This window comes from Lipotes vexillifer, unplaced genomic scaffold, assembly GCF_000442215.2.
Source record: "Lipotes vexillifer unplaced genomic scaffold, Lipotes_vexillifer_v1.1 scaffold445, whole genome shotgun sequence".
Classification (NCBI taxonomy): domain Eukaryota; kingdom Metazoa; phylum Chordata; class Mammalia; order Artiodactyla; family Lipotidae; genus Lipotes; species Lipotes vexillifer.
Window position 1 is genome coordinate 1018139 of NW_006774995.1, and position 20411 is coordinate 1038549.

Below are 20411 nucleotides of genomic sequence, written 5' to 3' on the forward strand. Positions count from 1 at the left end.
TCCCTAATGTGAAGGGAAAATTAACTAACAAATTGAATTTGTTCAGTTTTAAGTTATTCTTTTAAAGATGTTTTAAACTTTTTCCACATTCTACTACTCCTACAGAAGTACAGACAGAGTAACTGAGTGTTGATGGAAAAACTTGGTAATAGTTGACTAAGGCTAGATTCAATTGTTTAGTTTTTTTTATGCTCTGACTTGTAATTTATATTGGTTAAATACATGTCATTTTAGTTAAATTTCTTATTAAACATATGACTAGATATTAAATCTTAGTTCACATGATGAACTAAGATTTAGTTACCATAACTTGTATATTATCTAAAAAGGAACAAGCAGCACTGGTAAACACCGAAAGGAGCACTGATAAACACCACAAAGATAGGAAGAATTACCTTTAACAAGAGAATGTTTTGTTTCTATCTCTCTAGTATCTAAAGCAATGTATGTGAAACAGATTAAACTCCTACTCCAATTCCACTTAAATTAAGTGTTCTTGGGGGGGGGGGAACCTTTCAATTCCCTAACTTATTAAAAAAAGTGGAAAAAAAGTGGACTGAGTTAGGTTTGTGAGGGCCTTTTCAGCTCTACAATGTCATTATGTTTCGTTTTCATCTTTTGAAGTTTTTTTTTTTTTTTTTTGCGGTACGCGGGCCTCTCACTGTTGTGGCCTCTCCCGTTGCAGAGCACAGGCTCTGGACGCGCAGCCTCAGCGGCCATGGCTCACGGGCCTAGCTGCTCCGTGGCATGTGGGATCCTCACATGTGGGATCCTCCCGGACCGGGGCACGAACCCATGTCCCCTGCATCGGCAGGCAGACTCTCAACCACTGCGCCACCAGGGAAGCCCCTTTTTAAGTTTTTTCTAGTACATACTGCCATAGTGATATGACACTGTGGTTGATAACTTTACACTTTTAAAAGTGTGTCATACTTGACAAATTTGTAAAAAAATTCAAGAAGCATCCATTAAATAAAGTATTCTCTACATAATACTGGAAGTTTTATTACTATGATAAATTTCCAATCACATTAATGATTTTGTTGCATATATTCCAAAAGCCTATATGCATTAGATGATGGGGGGAAAAAGAGGAGGAGAAGCCCATAGATTAAAACTATTCCCCATGTTTACTTCAAAAACCTCCAGAGAAATATCCTGTAGAAAAGCGTGAGCTTTCAGAGTATCTGAAAATCTTATTTCCTCCACTGTAATGGTTAATGTCATAGGAACAATATAAAACGAAGTTTAAAAAACAATTTTAAAAATGCTATTTTTCAAAATAAATGTCACATTCTGAACAATGCATAAATCTGCATAACATTCTCCCTGTCAGTTAGATTCAGCAGAACTGGATTCTAGCTCACCTCTGCCACATAGTAGCTGTGACCTTAAACTCTCAATTCAAACAAAAGCTACTCTAAGCCAGGTACTATGCTGGGTGCTAGGGATACAAACAGAAATAAACATAGTTCATGTCCTCAAATTGAGATCAAATGACTTTACCCTAAGTTTGCTTCTGATTGTATTTTAAAGCTTCAAGAGAGAGGAGGGAATGGTTACTAGCACTTACCAATTCATTCACTACTGAGTGCCTACTGGACACTTTGCTTATATTGTCTTACTTAACAATAATGCCAAGTAAATATTATCTCTGCCTTACAAAGGAAGAAGCTGAGATGCACAGAATTACAAATTTGGTTAAGGTCACACTGCAGAGCCCAAATTAGAACTCAGACTTTTCACCTACACCATGCTAATAAATGATTAAGGACAATTAATTTCAACTTAGGCAACTCTGAAAAGGTCCCTATAGCGAAAGAATTTAAGACAGACCTAGAAAGTTATGAAAGAAAAAGCATTTGAGGTATCAGGAAAAAACGGAGTAAAGGTATGATATTGAGAGAGTATCGGGTACACTCAGAGGATAACAAGTAGTTCTATGTGACTACTATATTGGACAGAGGAGCTTAGGGAAAAAAAAATGAAAAAGCAGGTTGGTGTCAAACTGTGGGCTTCAAAATTTTGCATCACTTTCCTCCAGACAGAGTTCTCTGAGCACTACCACTGTCTTCAACTGAAGTCCCTTTTTCTCTATGACTTTAATTTATTTACATTACTTCATGCATTAATCATACTTTAATAATAGCTTATGTTTACTGAATGATCATTAAGTTCCAGGCACTGTTCTAAACACTTTATATGTATTAACTTATTTAATACATGCTCATAATAATCCCACAGGCAGGTACTTTTATTTTTATCAATTTAAAGATGAGGCACAGAGAAGTAAGAAAAATTGTACAAAAGCAAGCAGTAAGTGGTAGAACTGGAATTTAAACCCAGACAGGGACTTCCCTGGTGGTCCAGTGGTTAAGAATCTGCCTTCCAATGCAGGGGACATAGGTTAGATCCCTGGTCAGGGAACTAAGATCCCACATACCGCGGGGCAACGGAGCCCACACGCCACAACTAGAGAGCCTGCATGTTGCAACTATAGAGCCCATGAGCCACAACTAGACAGCCCGTGTGCTGCAACCAAGACCCAACGTAGCCAAAAAATAAATTTAAAAAAAATAAAATAAAATAAACCCAGACAATGTGGCTCCATAACCTGAACTCTATTTTTTTAATGTACAAAACAGAGGGATTATATATCCCTTTTTTAAATTGAACTATAGTTAATTTACAATGTTGTGTTAATTTCTGCTGTACAGCAAAGTGATTCAGTGATAAATATATATATTTTTCATATTCTTTTCCATTATGGTTTATCATGGGATATTGAATATGGTTCCCTGTGCTATACAGTAAGACCTTGTTGTTTATCAGAGCCTGAACTCTTAACCAATGCTATGCTGCCTCTCAAAGGAAGATATTTTTGTTTCCCCTGTTAAAGTGTGAGTTCCTTGAGGGCTAGAATGAAAATTGTTTTTTGCTGTTGCTGCTGTCGGAGGAAGGTGGTGAGGAGGAAGGGAGCTTCTCAGCACCTAGGACAGTGCCTGGTACACAGTAGGCATTCATAAATATTTGTTGAGCTGAACTGGCCTTGAATATTTTTAACTAAAGAGTCTGGACTCTTTTTCCTATAAGTCAAGGGTCAGCAAACTTTAGTTGTAAAAGGCCAGATAGTAAATATTTTAGGCTTTGCAGGCTATAAGGTCTGTCACATTTATTCATTTCTGCCCTTATACCACAAAAGCAGCAACAGACAATTCTTAAACAAATGAGAATGGCTAAAGTTAATAAAACTTTATTTACAAAAAAAGGTAGTGGGCTATCTGGCCCACGGGCTCTAGTTTTCTGACCCCTGCTATAGGTGATACGAATATACGAAAAGTTTCTAGACAGAAAGACTAAAAAGGCTGAAACTGTGTTTTAAGAAGATAACTGTGATGACAATGTAGTGAGATGGAGAAGAGCTAGGAGTTTCAACACCGGGATCAGGAATTACGCCCTCCCTTTCTTTTACCTTTCTGTAATCATTCTAGAACACAGCTGTCCACAAATATAAAGCATGTATGTAATATTTAATTTTCTAGAAGCCACATTAAAAAATTAAAAGAAACAGAGAAATTAATATTTAATTAACCCTATATATCATTTTTGTCACCTTAACACATAATCAATATAAAAACTGAAATATTTTACATTCCTTTTTTCTCCTAGTAAGTCTTCAAAGTCCAACATGCAACTTACTCTTATGCACATCAGTTCAGCTTAGCTCCATTTCAAATGTCCAACAACCACAGTGGCTCCCATACTGGGCAGCACAAAAGAATGACCAACTAACCTACAGATCTGCATTTACAGCTGCTGGTCTTGGTACCATCTCCTTGCCTGGCCTGCCAATTGATTCTGAATCGAATTCTGCACTATATACTACTTTCACATTACTGGCAGCTCAATATAGCAGTGTCTTCATTTTTTATATGTCACATTCCCACACCATTTAGTCTTCACACACATTTTCACACCTGATCCTCCTAACAACCAACCATGTAGGTAGGCCTGCTATATCAGTTTTACAAAGGAGGAAACTTACAGTTCAGAGAAGTTAAGAGACAGCTGACACTAAGTGGTGGAACTGAGACAAAATTGAAATCTCCTGACTTCCAGCCAGATCTTTCTAAGCCTCAACAGCACCACCTCTTTAGTCAGTTGTAATTTCGCATTTATCTGTGAGACTGGCCTTTATTTCCTCCCCCACTGGACTGTGAACTCCACGAACCCAAGGACTTTTTCCTGACCATTGTATCCCCAGGGCCCAGCAAGGCGTTTTGCAATTATGCAGTATTTGTTGAATGAAAAAATGAATGGATGAAATTGTAGTTTTCCCCAACTGTCTTTAGTCTATTAAACGTAATCTATTTTTAGTAACTAATGTTAAAAAAGGCAATATACCATAAAGTTGATTTTTTTTAAGTCGAAGCTTAAATTTACTTCCAATATAATTCAAAGAAGAAAGAAAGAAAAAAAAAGGCTGGGAGCCAAGGCCTGGGTTCTAGTGCCCGCCCTGCTGTAAACTCGTAAGCCCTCGAGTAAATGAAGTTCTCTGGGCCAGAGTTCTTACCTGTCAAAAAGAGAGGAAGGGGCTATACTGTCCACGAGAATGTTCAGCGATAAAATCCTTTTTTTTTTTAACTTGATGCGGGTCAGCGTCCCATTCCTCACACCCTTCCCTCCTCAGCAACGGCGGACTTGGTGAGAGGTAGCCACTAGGTCCCAGCTAGGTCTCCCTCCACGTCCCGGGAACTCCTGCCGGACACCCAGCCGCACGCCGGGGCCCACTGGCTGGAGCCGCCATCTTTCCCCGTTGGCCCGACCCCAACCGCCATCCGCGGGCACGGGGTAATGCTGACCTCACCTCTCCTCGCAGTCTCTGCATTTCACTTGCAACGGGACGAGCTGCTGGAACAGAACCTGGCTCATGCTGATCCGCTTCCCCGGCAGGTGTGCGGGAAACTCCAACTCCGGCCCGCAGCACTAGCCTTAAAGACGTCCGGGTCCTGTTAAAGTTTGAGTTTGGCGCTCGGCTTCCGTGGCGGAGGCGGGGAAAGAATAAAACAGAGGGGCTAGGCGGGAAATTTGGACCTCGCCAGCCACCATCAGCTTCTTCCGGTTTTTTCGGCGGATGGGGCGGTAGTTCCGGGCATTATCCTTCGTGGTTGGACCCGAGGCAGACATATTTGTTAAGGGAAGAAGACCCGAGAGAACCTGACAACTTTTCCTGTCTTCACCCGATCAATGTCTGCCACCCAAAGTGAGCCCTGAATTATGGCGGCTTCTGCGCCGACGCCGCACGGAACTGGCTTTCCAGCAGAGGGGCGATGTGGCTACTATGTGGAAAAGAAGAAGCGCTTCTGCAGGATGGTGGTGGCAGCAGGAAAAAGGTTCTGTGGTGAACACGCTGGAGCCGCGGAGGTCTGGTATCGCCTTACCCTCTCGAGAGTCGGAAATAAGTTTCCTGGTCCGGCACCTCCCCTCTGACAGATTTCTGCTTCAGTCCCCTGGATTTTCCAGCTTTTCCTGTGATAAACGCAGTCCTGGCTTCCTTAGGGAGAGGTGATGATGAGCCGTAGTGAAGTGCAGTGTTTTCTTGTACTAAGTAAAGCGCCAGCAGTGACCCGTTTATCTTGATACCAACTCATGGTAATGGTAGATTTTAGTTTTACGGCCGACTATCGCTTCTTGCCCTCCGCTCACTCTCCGCCTTCCTGATGGGAAATGGTGGTTTAGAAAGAAGAGTGATCAAAGAAGCATCCCAAGGTTTCACTAATTGTGTTTTCATTGTTCCGTGAATGATAATAACTTCCTGTCAATGCGGTTGAGAGAAACTTTTTAAATTTTTTATTTAGACGTACAGTCTTTTGAAAGCAACTAATAACTACTTTGCTGAAAAGGGGAAGGAAAGATTTAAAAACATGTAAGAATTGACTCTCCTTTTAAAATTGAGAACAGAAAGTGTACAGTTTTGTTCCATTATACTTACGATTGTATTGTCAAACAACATATTTTTAGTATGTGTGTTTCTTTAGGATATATATGATAGGAAATTTAAAAAACCAGAACAGTAAAATGCTAATAGAAAAAGAGCATGTTTAATAGGTTTTAGAAGGATTAAACCAAAGAGACAAGCATCTGATTTTATGCCTTCTGAACGTCCAGTATTATTTACATTATTTTTCTTTGTTAGATGGTTTATCCTTCTAGGCAATATCCAGTACAGAGAAGCCCCCAGAACCCCTTCATCTCCTACTGTCCCTCATAGCTATAGCTCTAGTTCATATTTTGATTTGGCTAATATTTGACTAGGGTGAAGTGTCCTGAAACAAGCTTATTCTTGTTTTGGAATGTGAGTGACCTGTGATTTATGGGAACTCTTTGAAGTACACTCTCTGTGGTATTGGCTGGTTTTGAGAGCACGAGCAAACATCCCCTGATTGAAAAATGAACTTTCTGATAGGAGGAGGATTGTGTTCTCACTCTAAGACCTTACACTTCACCTTAATCAGACACCCAGAGGTGACTGCAGATGGTGACAGTGGTAGAATATGAATAGATCCTTACAAGGTGATCCATATTCCTGGAGAGGAATGACATCATGTTATTAATCCCTTGAAAAAAGACTGCAGAACACTAAGTGGAAACACTTTCCATGACTATGATTTGGTTTTCAATTTTGGGCATCCTACTGAATCTGTAATTTATGTTATAATTGGGTGCATTGTTTCCGTCTTTTTTTTTTCTTAAGTGTCATATATGGCTGAGATCACTTGTACTCAGTTTTACCCAGTGGTTCTTAAATGGGGGTGATTTAGCACCCCCAGACAATGTTTGAAGACATATTGGTTGTCACAACTGAAGAGTGTTTCTTGCTTCTAGTGGAGAGAGGCCAGAGATTCTGCTAAACATCCTACAATGGACAGGACGAAAAAGAACTATCCAACCTGAAATATCAGTAGTGCCAAGGTTGAGAAGCCCTGTTTGTAAACCCAAATAATAAATGTTAAAAGTGCTTTTCTCCCCTACTCTATCGTTAAGGTTTGGGAGGTTAGTATAGAGTCTTCTCTTTCATGGAGGTTAGACTTTCAAGTCAGCAAATAGGGAAGAATAATGTACTATATTTTCAAAAGATACTGAAAAGTCTCTTAGCATGTTCATGAAATTCAGTGTACATAGTTTCATGGATATGCTGGGAGGCAGATCAGAACTGAAATAAACTGAAAAAGGAATTGTTAATACTAATCGTGAACACTTAGCATTTACTGTATGAACAGCACCATGCTAAGCAGTTTTGTTTTGTTTTTTTAACCTATTAGCTCACTTAATTTTTACAACCCTTAGGAGGTAAGATATATTATTCTCATCTTTCAGATGAGGCAGTAAGACTACCTCAGATTGTAGAGTTAGGAGCTGATAGTTAGGAGCCTGATAGATAGAACTGGGAATCATACCTAGGTAGTCTGGCTGACCTTTGGTTTTAACTGTTATGCTATCCTGTTATATACAGATTCATATCAGTGTTGGGTAGACTTGCCAACACTATTAATTCCTTTTTTTTCCCTGAGTATATGTAGTTAAATCCATGTAACTTAGAAACGAACAGGATGTAACTCTTCTATACTAAAAAGTTGCAAAGCTAGTAGAGTAAGGCCACATACCAAATGGTTAAAATACCATATAGACAGTCCCCAACTTACAATGAATGGTTTGACTTACGATTTTTTTGGATTTATGATGTTGCAAAAGCAATAGACATTCAGTAGAGAGCGTACTTTGAATTTTGAATTTTCATCTTTTCCGGGGCTAGCGATATGCACTGCTGGGCAGTGGCAGGGAGCCAGGGCTTCAAGTCAGCCACGCTATCATGAGGGTAAACAACTAATATGCTTACTACCATTCTGTACCGATACAACCATCTGTTTTTCACTTTCAGTACGGTATTCAATAAATTACATGAGATATTCAACACTTTATTATGAAATAGGTTGTTAGATGATTTTGCCCAACTGTAGTCTAGTGTAAGTGTTCTGATCACATGTAAGATAGACTAGGCTATGCTACGATGTTCAGTAGGCTAGATGTATTAAATGCATTATTGACTTAAGATATTGTCAAGTTACAATGAGTTTATCAGGTTGTAATTCCATCATAAGTTGAGGAAGATCTGTCTTTCGTTGTTTCTGAGATACCTTTTTTTTTTTTTTTTTTTTTTTTCACATTTTAACATCTCTGAAATCAGAATGCTTCTTAAAATCAATGACATGTTATAATTTAAATTGGCAACATTTTTCCTTTCTTAGTAATACCTAAAATAATAGTGTATATTATAGTCAGTGCTGTCATAGATTCAAAATTCCATATGTAGGCCTTTTCTATAACGTGTTTGAAGCTATAGACCCTTGTTGTCCAAAGCATTATTTGCTCAGATATACATAAACGAGCTACACCAAAGGTATTTTTTTATTGAAGTGTAGTTGATGTACAGTGTTATATGTTACAGGTGTACAATAGAGTGATTCACAATTTTTAAAGGTTATACTCCATTTATAATGATTATAAAATATTGGCTATATTCCCTGTGTTGTACAATATATCTTTGTAGCTTAGTTATTTTATACATAGCAGTTTGTACCTCTTAATCCTCTACCCCTGTATTGCCCCTTCCCCCTTCCCTCTCCCCCCTGGTAACCACTAGTTTGTTCTTTATATCAGTGAGTCTGTTTCTTTTTTTGTTATATTAACCAGTTTGTTGTATTTTTTTAGATTCCACATATAAGTGATATCCTACAGTATTTGTCTTCCCTGTCTGACTTATTTCACTTACTATAAAACCCTCCAAGTCTATCAATTTTGTTGCAAATGGCAAAATTTCATTCTTTTTTATGGCTGAATAGTATTCCACTGTGTGTACGTGTGTGTGTGTGTTTTTATGTGTGTGTGTGTGTATACACACACACACACACACACACACACACACACACACACATATACCACATCTTGATCTATTCATCTGTTGATGGACACTTAGGTTGCTTCCATATCTTGGCAATTGTAAATAATGCTGCCTTGAACATTGGGGTACATGTATCTTTTCGAATTAGTGTTTTTGGTTTTTTTGGATATGTACCCAGGAATGGAATTGCTGGGTCATAAGGTAGTTCTGTTTTTAGTTTTTTGGGATACCTCCCTACTGTTTTCTGCTGCACCAATTTACATTCCCACCAACAGTGTAAGAGGGTTTCCTTTTCTCCACATGCTTGTCAACATTTGTTATTTGTGTTCTTTTTGATGATAGCCATTCTGACAGGTATGAGGTGATATCACATGACACTGGAGATTTTTGTTGTTAAACTCTATGACCTGATTTTGCCAGTGTTTTGTTAATGTCCTTGTAAGGTTTCCTTACCTTGTTTTGGGATAGCATAAGCTTATGATTACACTGAAGTTGTATCTAGTATCTGTAAGCAGTGAACTTGATATTTTATTCAAATAAATATGTCCTTTTTTTTTTTTTTTTTTTAATTAGGAAGAAAATGCTCGGAAAAGAATCCTGTGTCCTTTAGATCCAAAACAGTAAGTATGGGTCAGAGAAGGGTTTTTCTGTGCTGGAAACAGTGATTATCACAATCTTATTTTAAATAATTTTCTCTTTAAATTTAGCACAGTATATGAAGATCAACTAGCAAAACATTTGAAAAAATGTAACTCAAGAGAGAAGCCAAAACCTGTAAGTGTTTGATCAGTAAAACTGAATGGTGAAATGTGTGGTATGTAATGTTTATATATACTTAGTAGATTACAAATGTGAATTTTTAACAAGGCTCTTGCCTCAGGAGGCTTAAATATGGCAAATACATTTGAGTGTGTATAAGACATCAGGTTGTGAATCCACTTAGACTCCTAACTGAGATAATAGAATTTTATGCAAGAAGAGTGGTATTCAGAGAATAATTCCACAGTTTAGTTATTCAAAAATATTTACTTAGTGCCTACTAAATTCATTTCAATAAAATATGATCCCAGCCTTCATGGAAATTACTTGAGACTGGTAAGTAACTTGTAAATAATGGGCATTATTTAATACGTTCAATGAAAGAAGTAAGTACACATGTGATAAGAGCACATACTTGCATTAAAATTAAATCCAAGGGGTCAAGAAAGGCTTCCCAGAGGGAATAACACTTGAGCTAAGTCTTGATTTGGCAAAGAAAAGAAAGAAGAATCTTTCTAAGTGGAAAGAACTATATGTGTAGAGGCAGAAATTGAGAAACCACTTGAGGTTTTTAAGGAACTTGTACTTATTCTAAAAGATACAGGGAACCATTGAAAGATTGCAAGCAAGGAAATGGTGGGGTCAGATTTATCTCTTAGACAACTTTCTCTTAGAGCAATGTGGGAGGATGGCTTGCAATCAGAAGGTCTAGTTAGGGGGGCATTGCTGCAATCCAGGTAGGACATGATAAGAGACTGAATTAAAGAGGATGGAAAGAATATAGATAAATGCAAGAATTATTTAGGTAGCAGAATCAATAAAAGTTGCTGACTGATTGGAAATTCAGAGTTGGATATGTGAGTCCAAAACTCAGTAGAGAGGTTGGGCGAGTAATAAAGATTCAGAAGTCAAATACATACAGATCATAGGTGAAGCTTTGGATTTTTAAGTTACCCAGGGTAAGAGATTAGTTAGAACTGGGGGGAAGTTGGGGGACTTGTTTATTCAATAGATATTAATTGAGCACTTATGCCAGACATTGTACCAAGCACCCTGCTTAAAATAACATGAAAATCTAGTGGAAGGGATAGAAAATACAATATTATATGTGTTAAAACAGATTAAGTACAGAGTGCCGTGGAAGAATAAAGAAGAGCCTAACCCTTTTGGGGGAGGACATAGGGGTTTAGAGAGATGGGAAAGGAGTCAAGGAAGCTTTTCTGAAGGAATGTCATAAGATGAGATGTAAAGGTCAAAGGAGAGTCATCCAGACAAGGAAGAAAACATGGGTAACTCACATGACAAGTATGAAATACAAGGGGAGAGCTGAATAGAAGATGAGAGGTAGACAGGAATTAGAGCATGAGACCAAGGACAGAGCTCTAGGTGACACTGACACCTAAAAGGTGAGCTGCTAGTAGGAACCATAGAAAAATATTGACAAGGGATGCCTGAAGAGGTAGGAAAGAGAAAAAAACAGAGAAGCATGTTATATGGGAAGCCAGGGGAAGGAGAATTTCAAAAAGAAACGAGTGATCAGCTGTGTCTAGCATCACAGTGGAGTCAAGTAAGGTAGGGACAGAGAAGAATCCATTGGGTTGGCAATATGGCAGTTGTTAAAGATCAAAGAGTTTAGCAAAATGCATGTTAACTAGAGTGGAGTGAGTAAATGGAAGACAAGGCAGTAGAAATCTTAAGTGTCATCTATTCTTTTAAGAAACTAGTCTATGAATGGAACTTGAGAGGTAGAATAGCAGTCAGAGAGGAAGGTAGGACAGAAGTAGTGTGTTTTTAAATGGGAGGGACTTCCCTGGCAGTCCAGTGGTTAAGACTCCACGCTTCTAATACAGGGGGCATGGGTTCGATCCCTGGTCAGGTAACTAAGATACCATGTGCCGCACGGTGTGGCCAAAAAATGAATTTAAATAAATGATTGATAGATAGATAGATAGATTGATAGATAGATAGATAGATAGATAGATGATAGATAAAATGGGAGAAAAGAGTTTTATTTGTATGCTTAGAGTAATGAGCCAGTAGAGAAGAAATTGGAAATAGAAGAGGGCATCACTGTTAGTGTGAGGCTCCCCAGGAAGCAGGCAGAAATAGGGTACAAAATAGAGGTCGAAGGGAAGAAATAGGGGAAGAAATAGCTCTTCCACTTACGTAGATGGGAAGTAGTATAAGATGGATATCAGTTCAGGTAAATTTGAGCTGACAGGAGGTCAATTGAGAAAGATGTCATTTGATAGCTACACTTCCTTGCTGAAGTAAGAGATAAGGTGATTAAGGGAGGTGATGGTATAGTAGGAGATTTGAGGAGAGAGGTAAAAGTTTAGAATTAGAGTTATGCAGAATAATTGCTAGGCATCTTTGAGAGTCAGACTGATGGAGATACTGAATTTGAACTGGCACCAGTCCAAATGACTGAGGAACTTTGCTTCAGCAGTGTTCAGCAGTTTTAACTTTCAAACTATTGGGAGTTAAAAGTCATATTAGGGCTTCCGTGGTGGCGCAGTGGTTGCGAGTCCGCCTGCCGATGCAGGGGACACGGGTTCGTGCCCCGGTCCGGGAAGATCCCACATGCCATGGAGCGACTGGGCCCATGAGCCATGGCCACTGAGCCTGCGCGTCCGGAGCCTGTGCTCCACAACGGGAGAGGCCACAACAGTGAGAGGCCTGCGTACTGCCAAAAAAAACAAAAACCGTCATATTAATGCAGGTGTTCGGTTTTGTAAGGGTGGGTTTGACAGAGAACCAGATTGTGAAAGATAATGATAACAGTGGTACTGAGTGTCCAGACTGGGTGGCATGAAAGGGAAGCCAGAAATTAGCTGAGAAAAGGTAGACTCTTGAAAAGGTGAAACTCTTTAAAAGGTGAAAGAATATGATTAAGAACAAGAGAATCACTATACTTTGTACTAACATAGTACAAAGTTATAGTCAGAGAATGGGCTAATGAAGTTTAAGGTTTCAGAGGTTAAATGGTTCATAGTAACACCAGAATCTAGAGGGCCCCTGAAAGTAGTTTGCCAAAGTGGAGCAAAGGTCATTAGAATTAAAAAGGTCAAGCAGAGCTGTTTGTTGGATGGCTTAAAAACATAGTCAAATTGGCTGAACTTAGTGGAAGGAACAGCCTGGTGTCAAAGTTCTTAATGAATATTGGATAATGACCAACAGATTGATAGTTGACAACTGCTGGGAGAATTAGAAGATGTTTAACAGCCCAGTGTTTCTCAGTGGGGGCTTTTGGCATTTCGAGTGGGACAGTCCTATCCTGTGCACTTCAGAGCATCCCTGTTTTTAGAATTCCTGGCTTCTGAGTGGCAAATGACAAAGGCCCTAGTCAAGAAGTATGAAGGATTTGAAATTTAATCTTATTTTCAAGCTAACAAGTTAGCCTACCATAGGATTGTGGATGCTGGAAGAAGATATGAGACTCCTGGGTCAGAGACAAAGGGCTTTATTACTCGCTGCACAGCAAGCAATGTGAGCTTCTTGTCTGCATCAACTCCCTTTGTCCCTAAGTTCCCTCAAGTTGAAGTGGTCTTGGTGGATGCTGCACATGTTTGTGCACAGCTTGTGTCATAGCTGAAGAAGGCTAAGCTTAGGAAATACATCTTTTTAAATGAGCAGTAAGGAAACCTGCCTCACCTTTGTTCCATAAGTAGACATTTCTTTATTGTATTGTACAATAAGCAGGCCTGCCACTGCTCTAGAAGGAGACACTACTTCTATCTTCCAAGATTGATTGGTATACAAATGTCCTTGCAAAGATAGTCTAGAATAGAGGGGGGTCAGTGCCTTTGCTTATAAGACTTACAGAAAATTGAGAGACCTGTAGATAATTGTCTCCCAATAGCACCTCTCAGTCATTTTGAGAACAAAATATCCCCATACATTTCCAGATGCCTCCCAAGTGAGAACTAGTAGGACAGATGGCATAAGTTTAAAAAGAAAAATATTTTTACATAAAGATGTGTAGAAGATTCTTTCCTTAATTTCTCTTTCTGACCTTTCATTGTTAGTGCATAGGAATGCCAGAGATTTCTGTGCATTCATTCTGTATCCTGCAACCTTACCAAATTCATTGATTAGTTCTAGTAGTTTTCTGGTGGCATCTTTAGGATTTTCTATGTATACTGTGTATATATCATGTCATCGGCGAACAGTGACAGTTTTACTTCTTCTTTTCCAATTTGTATTCCTTTTATTTCTTTTTCTTCTCTGATTGCCGAGGCTTAGGACTTCCAAAACTATGTTGAATAAGAGCGGCAAGAGTGGACATCCTTGTCTTGTTCCTGATCTTAGTGGAAATGCTTTCAGTTTTTCACCATTGAGAATGATGTTTGCTTTGGGTTTGTCATATATGGCCTTTATTATGTTGAGGTAGGTTCCCTCTGTGCCCACTTTCTGGAGAGTTTTTATCATAAATGGGTGTTGAATTTTGTCAAAAGCTTTTTCTGCATCTATTGAGATGATCATATGGTTTTTATTCTTCAGCTCGTTAATATGGTGCATCACATTGATTGATTTGCATTTATTGAAGAATTCTTGCATTCCTGGGTCAAATCCCACTTGATCATAGTGTATGATCCTTTTAATGTGTTGTTGGATTCTGTTTGCTAGTATTTTGTTGAGGATTTTTGCATCTATGTTCATCAATGTAATTTTCTTTTTTGTGTGATATCTTTGTCTGGTTTTGCTATCAGGGTGATGGTGGCCTCACAGAATGAATTTGGGAGTGTTCCTTCCTCTGCAATTTTTTGGAAAAGTTTCAGAAGGATAAGTGTTAGCTCTTCTGTAAATGTTGGATAGAATTCACCTGTGAAGCCATCTGGTTCTGGACTTCTGTTTGTTGGAATATTTTTAATTACAGTTTCAATTTCATTACTTGTGATAGGTCTGCTAATATTTTCTAATTCTTCCTGGTTCAGTCTTGGAAGAAATTAAGGAAACAATCTCATTTACCATCTCATCAAAAGGAATAAAATACCTAGCAATAAACCTACATAAGGAGGCGAAAGACCTGTACTCAGAAAACTATAAAACGCTGATGAAAGAAATCAAAGATGACATAAACAGATAGAGAGATATACCATGCTCCTGGACTGGAAGAATCAACATTGTGAAAATGACTATACTACTCAAAGCAATCTACAGATTCAGTGCAATCCCTATCAAATTACCAATGGCATTTTTCACAGAATTAGGACAAAAAATTTTACAATTTGTATGGAAAGACCCCGAATAGCCAAAGCAATCTTGAGAAAGAAAAATGGAGCTGGAGGAATCAGGCTCCCCGACTTCAAACTATACTAAAAATCTACAGTAATCAAGACAGTATGGTACTGGCACAAAAACAGAAATATAGATCAGTGGTACAGGATAGAAAGCCCAGAGATAAACCCATGCACACATTGTCACCTAATTTATGACAAAGGAGGCAAGAACATGCAATGGAGAAAAGACAGCCTCTTCAATAAGTGGTGGGGGGAAAACTGGACAGCTACATGTAAAAGAGTGAAATTAGAACACTCCCTAGCACCATACACAAAAGTGAACTCAAAATGGATTAAAGGCCTAAATGGAAGACCGGATACTATAAAACTCTTCGAGGAAAACATAGAAAGAACACTCTTTGACATAAATTGCAGCGGTATCTTTTTGGATCCACCTCCTAGAGTAATGAAAATAAAAACAAACAAATGGGGACCTAATTAAACTTAAAAGCTTTTTCACAGCAAAGGAAACCATAAACAAGGCAAAAAGACAACCCTCAGAATGGGAGAAAATATTTGCAAATGAAGCAACAGACAAAGGATTAATCTCCAGAATATATAAGCAGCTTATGGAGCTCAATATCAAAAAAACAAGCAACCCAATCAAAAAGTGGGCAGAAGACTTAAATAGACATCTTTCCAAGGAGGACATGTAGATGGCCAAGGGGCACATAAAAGGATGCTCAACATCACTAATTATTAGAGAAATGCAAATCAAAACTACAATGAGGTATCACCTCACACTAGTCAGAATGGCCATCATCAAAAAATCTATAAATAATAAATGCTGAAGAGGGTGTGGACAAAAGGGAACCCTCTTGCACTATTGGTGGGAATGTAAATTGATACAGCCACTATGGAGAACAGTATGGAGGTTCCTTAAAAAACTAAAAATAGAACTACCATATGACTCAGCAATCCCACTACTGGGCATATACCCTAAGAAAACCATAACTCAAAAGGACACACGCACCCCAATGTTCATTGCAGCACTATTTACAATAGCCAGGACACGAAAACAACCTAAATGTCCAACGGCAGATGAATGGATAAAGAAGATGTGGTACATATATACAATGGAATATTACTCAGCCATAAAAAGGAACGAAATTGGGTCATTTGTAGAGATGTGGACAGACCTAGAGTCTGTCATACAGAATGAAGTAAGCCAGAAAGAGAAAAACAAATATCGTATACTAACGCATATATGTGGAATCTAGAAAAATGGTACAGATGAACCTACTTGCAGGGCAGGAATAGAGACGTAGACGTAGAGAATGGACATGTGGACACAGGGGAGGAAGGGGAGAGTGGCATGAATTGGGAGATTAGGATTGACATACATACACTACCATGCGTAAAATAGATAGCTAGTGGGAACATGCTAATAAAGCACAGGAAACTCACCTTGGTGCTCTGTGACAACCTAGATGGGTGGGGTGGGGGTGGGGTGGGAGGGAGGTACAAGAGGGATGGGATATAGGTATACATAGAGCTGATTCACTTCCTTGTATGGCAGAAACACAACATTGTAAAGCAATTATACTCCAATTAAAAAAAAAGAGAAAGAGAAAGAAAAAAATGGGTAGAAGCAAAGTGATGACTGCCCCAGTTAGCCCCTCAGTAAGAAGAAAGAATGTTGCCTTTACTTTCAGGTATGCATGGAGGTTATCTTCCTTACCTACGTGTCAGGCTTTAGTTTAAGCAAGCAGGTTGAATATGTGTTCTGGAAACAGTTTGAGAGAAGAAATGAATTTATTAAAAATGGAATACCCCTGTGAATTTCCTGGTGGTCCAGTGGTTAGGACTCCGTGCCTTCATGGCCAGTGGACTGGGTTCAATCCCTGGTTGGGGGACTAAGATCCCACAATCTACATGGCATGGGCAAAAAAAAAAAAATGGAATACCCCTGCACAGATTCCATTGCATGCTGGGACACAGTGGAAAAGAAGGGGAGAAAAGTAGTGGGATGATGAGATAAGAGGAAAGAAATGCAGAACAGTGTTTAGTACACTATGTATAACAAGCCCAGATAAAATCTTATCACTCGTTTGTTTACTAATAGTTATAGTTAATTTTCTCTTATAGTTTTACCAGTCATCCAACAAAATATTCTAATACCTGCTTTCTTCACCTGTTCCACTTAATCACTGGTTTCTGTTATTACCCATATAGGTAAAGGTAGCAGCATACAATCCACGTTACCTTTCTCCTATCTGCGTAACTAAAGCCCATTGCTATGCATAATGTCCCAGGAGTTGTTTTCACTTTCAAAACAGAATTTGTAAAAATTGTGCTATTTCATTCATCTATATCTACGTGGTCTAATATGGTAGCCACTAGCCATTAACTATGGCTATGTAACTATTAAAATTTGAGTCAATTGAAATTAAACAAAATTGAAAATCCAGTTCCTCAGTCACACTAGCCGTATTTCAAGGCTAATAGCTACCAAGTTGGCCAGGGTAAATATAGAACATTTTCATTGTTGCAGAAAGTGCTATTGGACAATGCTAATCTAGATCCTTACCTAGAGTCTCTCCCTCTGAAAATGGACTAGAAATATCTCACTATGTTAATTTAAACAACATAATATCACAGGACATTTCTATTTTCTATTTTAATTAGTATTTTAAAATAGAAGAAATCAGACCTAAACCATTGTAATATTTTTTCTTGTCTCTGTTTTTGGCCCTGCTGCCTATCTGATAAACAGCCATTTGTAGTTGGGTCTTTGTTTTTGCTTTAACCATTAGCAAAAATGACACAGTCCTCAGTCTATGCTGGAGACAGGTAAAAACTTTAATAAAAATTACTAATGAATTTCTTCAGACTATAAATATTTATTCACATAGCCACCTCACTAGAATGTAAGATCCGTGAACACAGATTTTTGTCTGTACTGTTCTCCACTGTGGTAAATCCTCAGCACCTAAAGCAAGTTAAGGACCATAGTGGTCACTCAGTAATTTAATGAATAAATGAATGGGAGAAAGGGAGGATGGCAGGTACAAAGTATTGGAAGAAGGCACGGATCAGTTTTTCAGCTTAATTTTTGTGAACTCGTCACGTTAATAACGGCATTGTTATCATTTGGTTTTGTTTTTATTCAGGACTTCTTTATTCAAGATATTAATGCAGGCTTAAAAGATGAAACAGAAATACCTGAACAATTAGTAAGTACTTGACTTTTTAATTTTACAAAGTATTTATGAGCATCTTCACACTGTAAATAAGCTGTGTTCCAATTTTTGGAATAAATTAACTATTCTGATTTAGAATGCATTTTCTTATAGAATCAGTGTTATTTATTAGTTCACAGACCAGCTCATGCCCCATTTTTGTATATAGGTTCCAATTTCTTTTCTCTCTGAAGAGCAGATGGAAAACTTAATTAAGAAACTGAGAAAAGCAAGTGAGGGTAAGTCTGCCTAAATTTGCAAGTTAAATTTTTTAGAATAATCAGGTGGTATATGAGTTAATTCCACTGTGGTTTAAGAGATATTACTACCATTGTTTAGAGCCCATGGTTTCATGTTTGGTTGTTTAAGCTTTTGTGCTTTTATTTGGCACAGGTTTGAACTCTACACTTAAAGATCAAATTATGTCCCATCCAGCATTGCATGATGCCCTTAATGACCCTAAAAACGGTGATTCTGCAACCAAACATCTGAAACAGCAGGTATGTTTAGCCATAGTAACTCTACTAAAAATGGCCTTTTTGTTCATTTGTCAAAGCTAACATTCTGTTGTTTCTAAATATAGTTATTAATGAGATTTTGTTTAGATTATCTTTCAGGGTACAGAATCCCCATTTCAAAAAATGTATATAAACATATATAAAAATCCTTGGAATGGATATGGTTCTGAGTATTACATGTTAAATATTTAAAAGCAAGAGAAAAGCTTTAAAGCCAAACAAAAATTATCAGTGTGAACATGCTGCCCTATATAGAAATTATCTTGCTATTTTCCCATTTGAGCCGAATGTTTTTGCTCTAGTTTATAAAATAATCTCGTGAAGTTTGCAGGCTTCTATTTTAGGTAACATTGAAAAATTAAAGTTACTTGGTCCAAGAAGATGCTTTGTTGAGTTTGGAGCAGGAAAGGGAAAATTATCTCATTGGGTTGATATTGCCTTAAAAGATGCTGAAAAAGTTCACTTCATCCTAGTAGAAAAGGTGACCACAAGATTCAAGGTAAGTGAAATCATTGTAGTATATTGGTAACCAAACTTTGTTTGCACTTTTCTTGTTTGGAAAAAAAAAATGATACTCAGAAACAGGCCTCTTAAAGAAAATGAATTTTTTGTGTGTTTATTTGATTATAGCTTTTTATTCTAATTATATTGATGATTTAAACTGAAGGTAAATTTTTTAATCTAAATTTTGATAGTTCATTGATCTGAGTTCTTAAAATATTTACAGAGACAAGAAATTATGTGGAAAGAGCCAAGCTCAAGCTAGGAGTTAAAAGTCTTAAGTCCTAACCTACATCTGAAACTTACCAACTATTTGTTCAGTAAACATTTATTGAGCATACCACAAGCACCTTGATAGATATTGGGTAAAGTCAAATAAGACAACGTCCCTATGTTTTGTTACTTATATTGGAAAGAAGAGAAAAACAGATAAATGATTATAGAAAAGGGTTAAAATATGATAAAAGGTTGTACAGAGTACAGTGTAGGTTCAAAGGAGGGAATGACAAGTTTTACTGCAGAGAAGGGATGGTAAATGGCTACACAGAAAAGGTGGTGCTTGAGCTATATCTTGAAAAGTGGGTATTTGCTAGATACAGGGTTTGAGAAGCATTCTAGGAAGCAAGAAGAGTGTAACCAAATGCCTGAAAACGACAGGGAAGCATGGAAACATTTCTGTGTGATGGAAGTCCATGGTACAAAGCAGAGTTCAGCAGTGATGAGATGGGAGAGGAGGCCTAGACTCTGGAAGGGCTCATATTTTATGCGAAGGGAGGAGTTTGACTTTATCCTGCTACATGCTGGGGGTACAGTGGAAACAAGATTTAATTCTTGTCTTCAGGAAGCTTACATCTAATGGGACAGACTTATAAGTATCTTGGCTCAGTATGCTAAGTGTCTTATGATAGTGATAAGTACCAGATGCTACAGGAGTGTGAAGATAGAGTGCCAGCCTCAGTGTAGTGTGGGTCACTGAAGTTTTCCTGGAGGAGGTGGTAGCTGAGAGGAGATTGAAAGAATATATAAGAATTGGTGAAGTAAATAGAAAAGGGTTTTAAAAGTTCCTCCTAGCAGTACCATTGAAGCTGTGTCAGAAGAGTGTGAACCTTGAATTAGGGAGATTAATAATAAGATCATTATTATCCAGTAATCCAGGTAAGAAATGGGCCAGAGCTAAGGGTGTTGCAATGAGATAGAGAAGAGGGAAAGA

The 20411-nt window shown here is 38.1% G+C and overlaps 2 protein-coding genes across 2 annotated transcripts in view; one reads left to right on the plus strand and one right to left on the minus strand.

Annotated features, from left to right (window-relative positions):
- Positions 1 to 5023, minus strand: part of SASS6 (SAS-6 centriolar assembly protein) — a 59793-nt gene extending 54770 nt beyond the window's left edge. The window contains exon 1 of the mRNA XM_007449607.1: positions 4868 to 5023. Within this exon, the coding sequence (XP_007449669.1) occupies positions 4868 to 4932 (65 nt within the window). The 5' untranslated portion in view covers positions 4933 to 5023. The remainder of the gene's footprint in view (positions 1 to 4867) is intronic.
- Positions 5024 to 5277: 254 nt separating this feature from the next.
- TRMT13 (tRNA methyltransferase 13) overlaps positions 5278 to 20411 on the plus strand; it is a 23868-nt gene continuing 8734 nt past the window's right edge. Inside the window, exons 1-7 of the mRNA XM_007449608.1 lie at positions 5278 to 5424; positions 9533 to 9579; positions 9667 to 9733; positions 18114 to 18176; positions 18352 to 18421; positions 18576 to 18682; positions 19032 to 19199. Coding sequence (XP_007449670.1) covers positions 5278 to 5424; positions 9533 to 9579; positions 9667 to 9733; positions 18114 to 18176; positions 18352 to 18421; positions 18576 to 18682; positions 19032 to 19199 — 669 coding nt within the window. The remainder of the gene's footprint in view (positions 5425 to 9532; positions 9580 to 9666; positions 9734 to 18113; positions 18177 to 18351; positions 18422 to 18575; positions 18683 to 19031; positions 19200 to 20411) is intronic.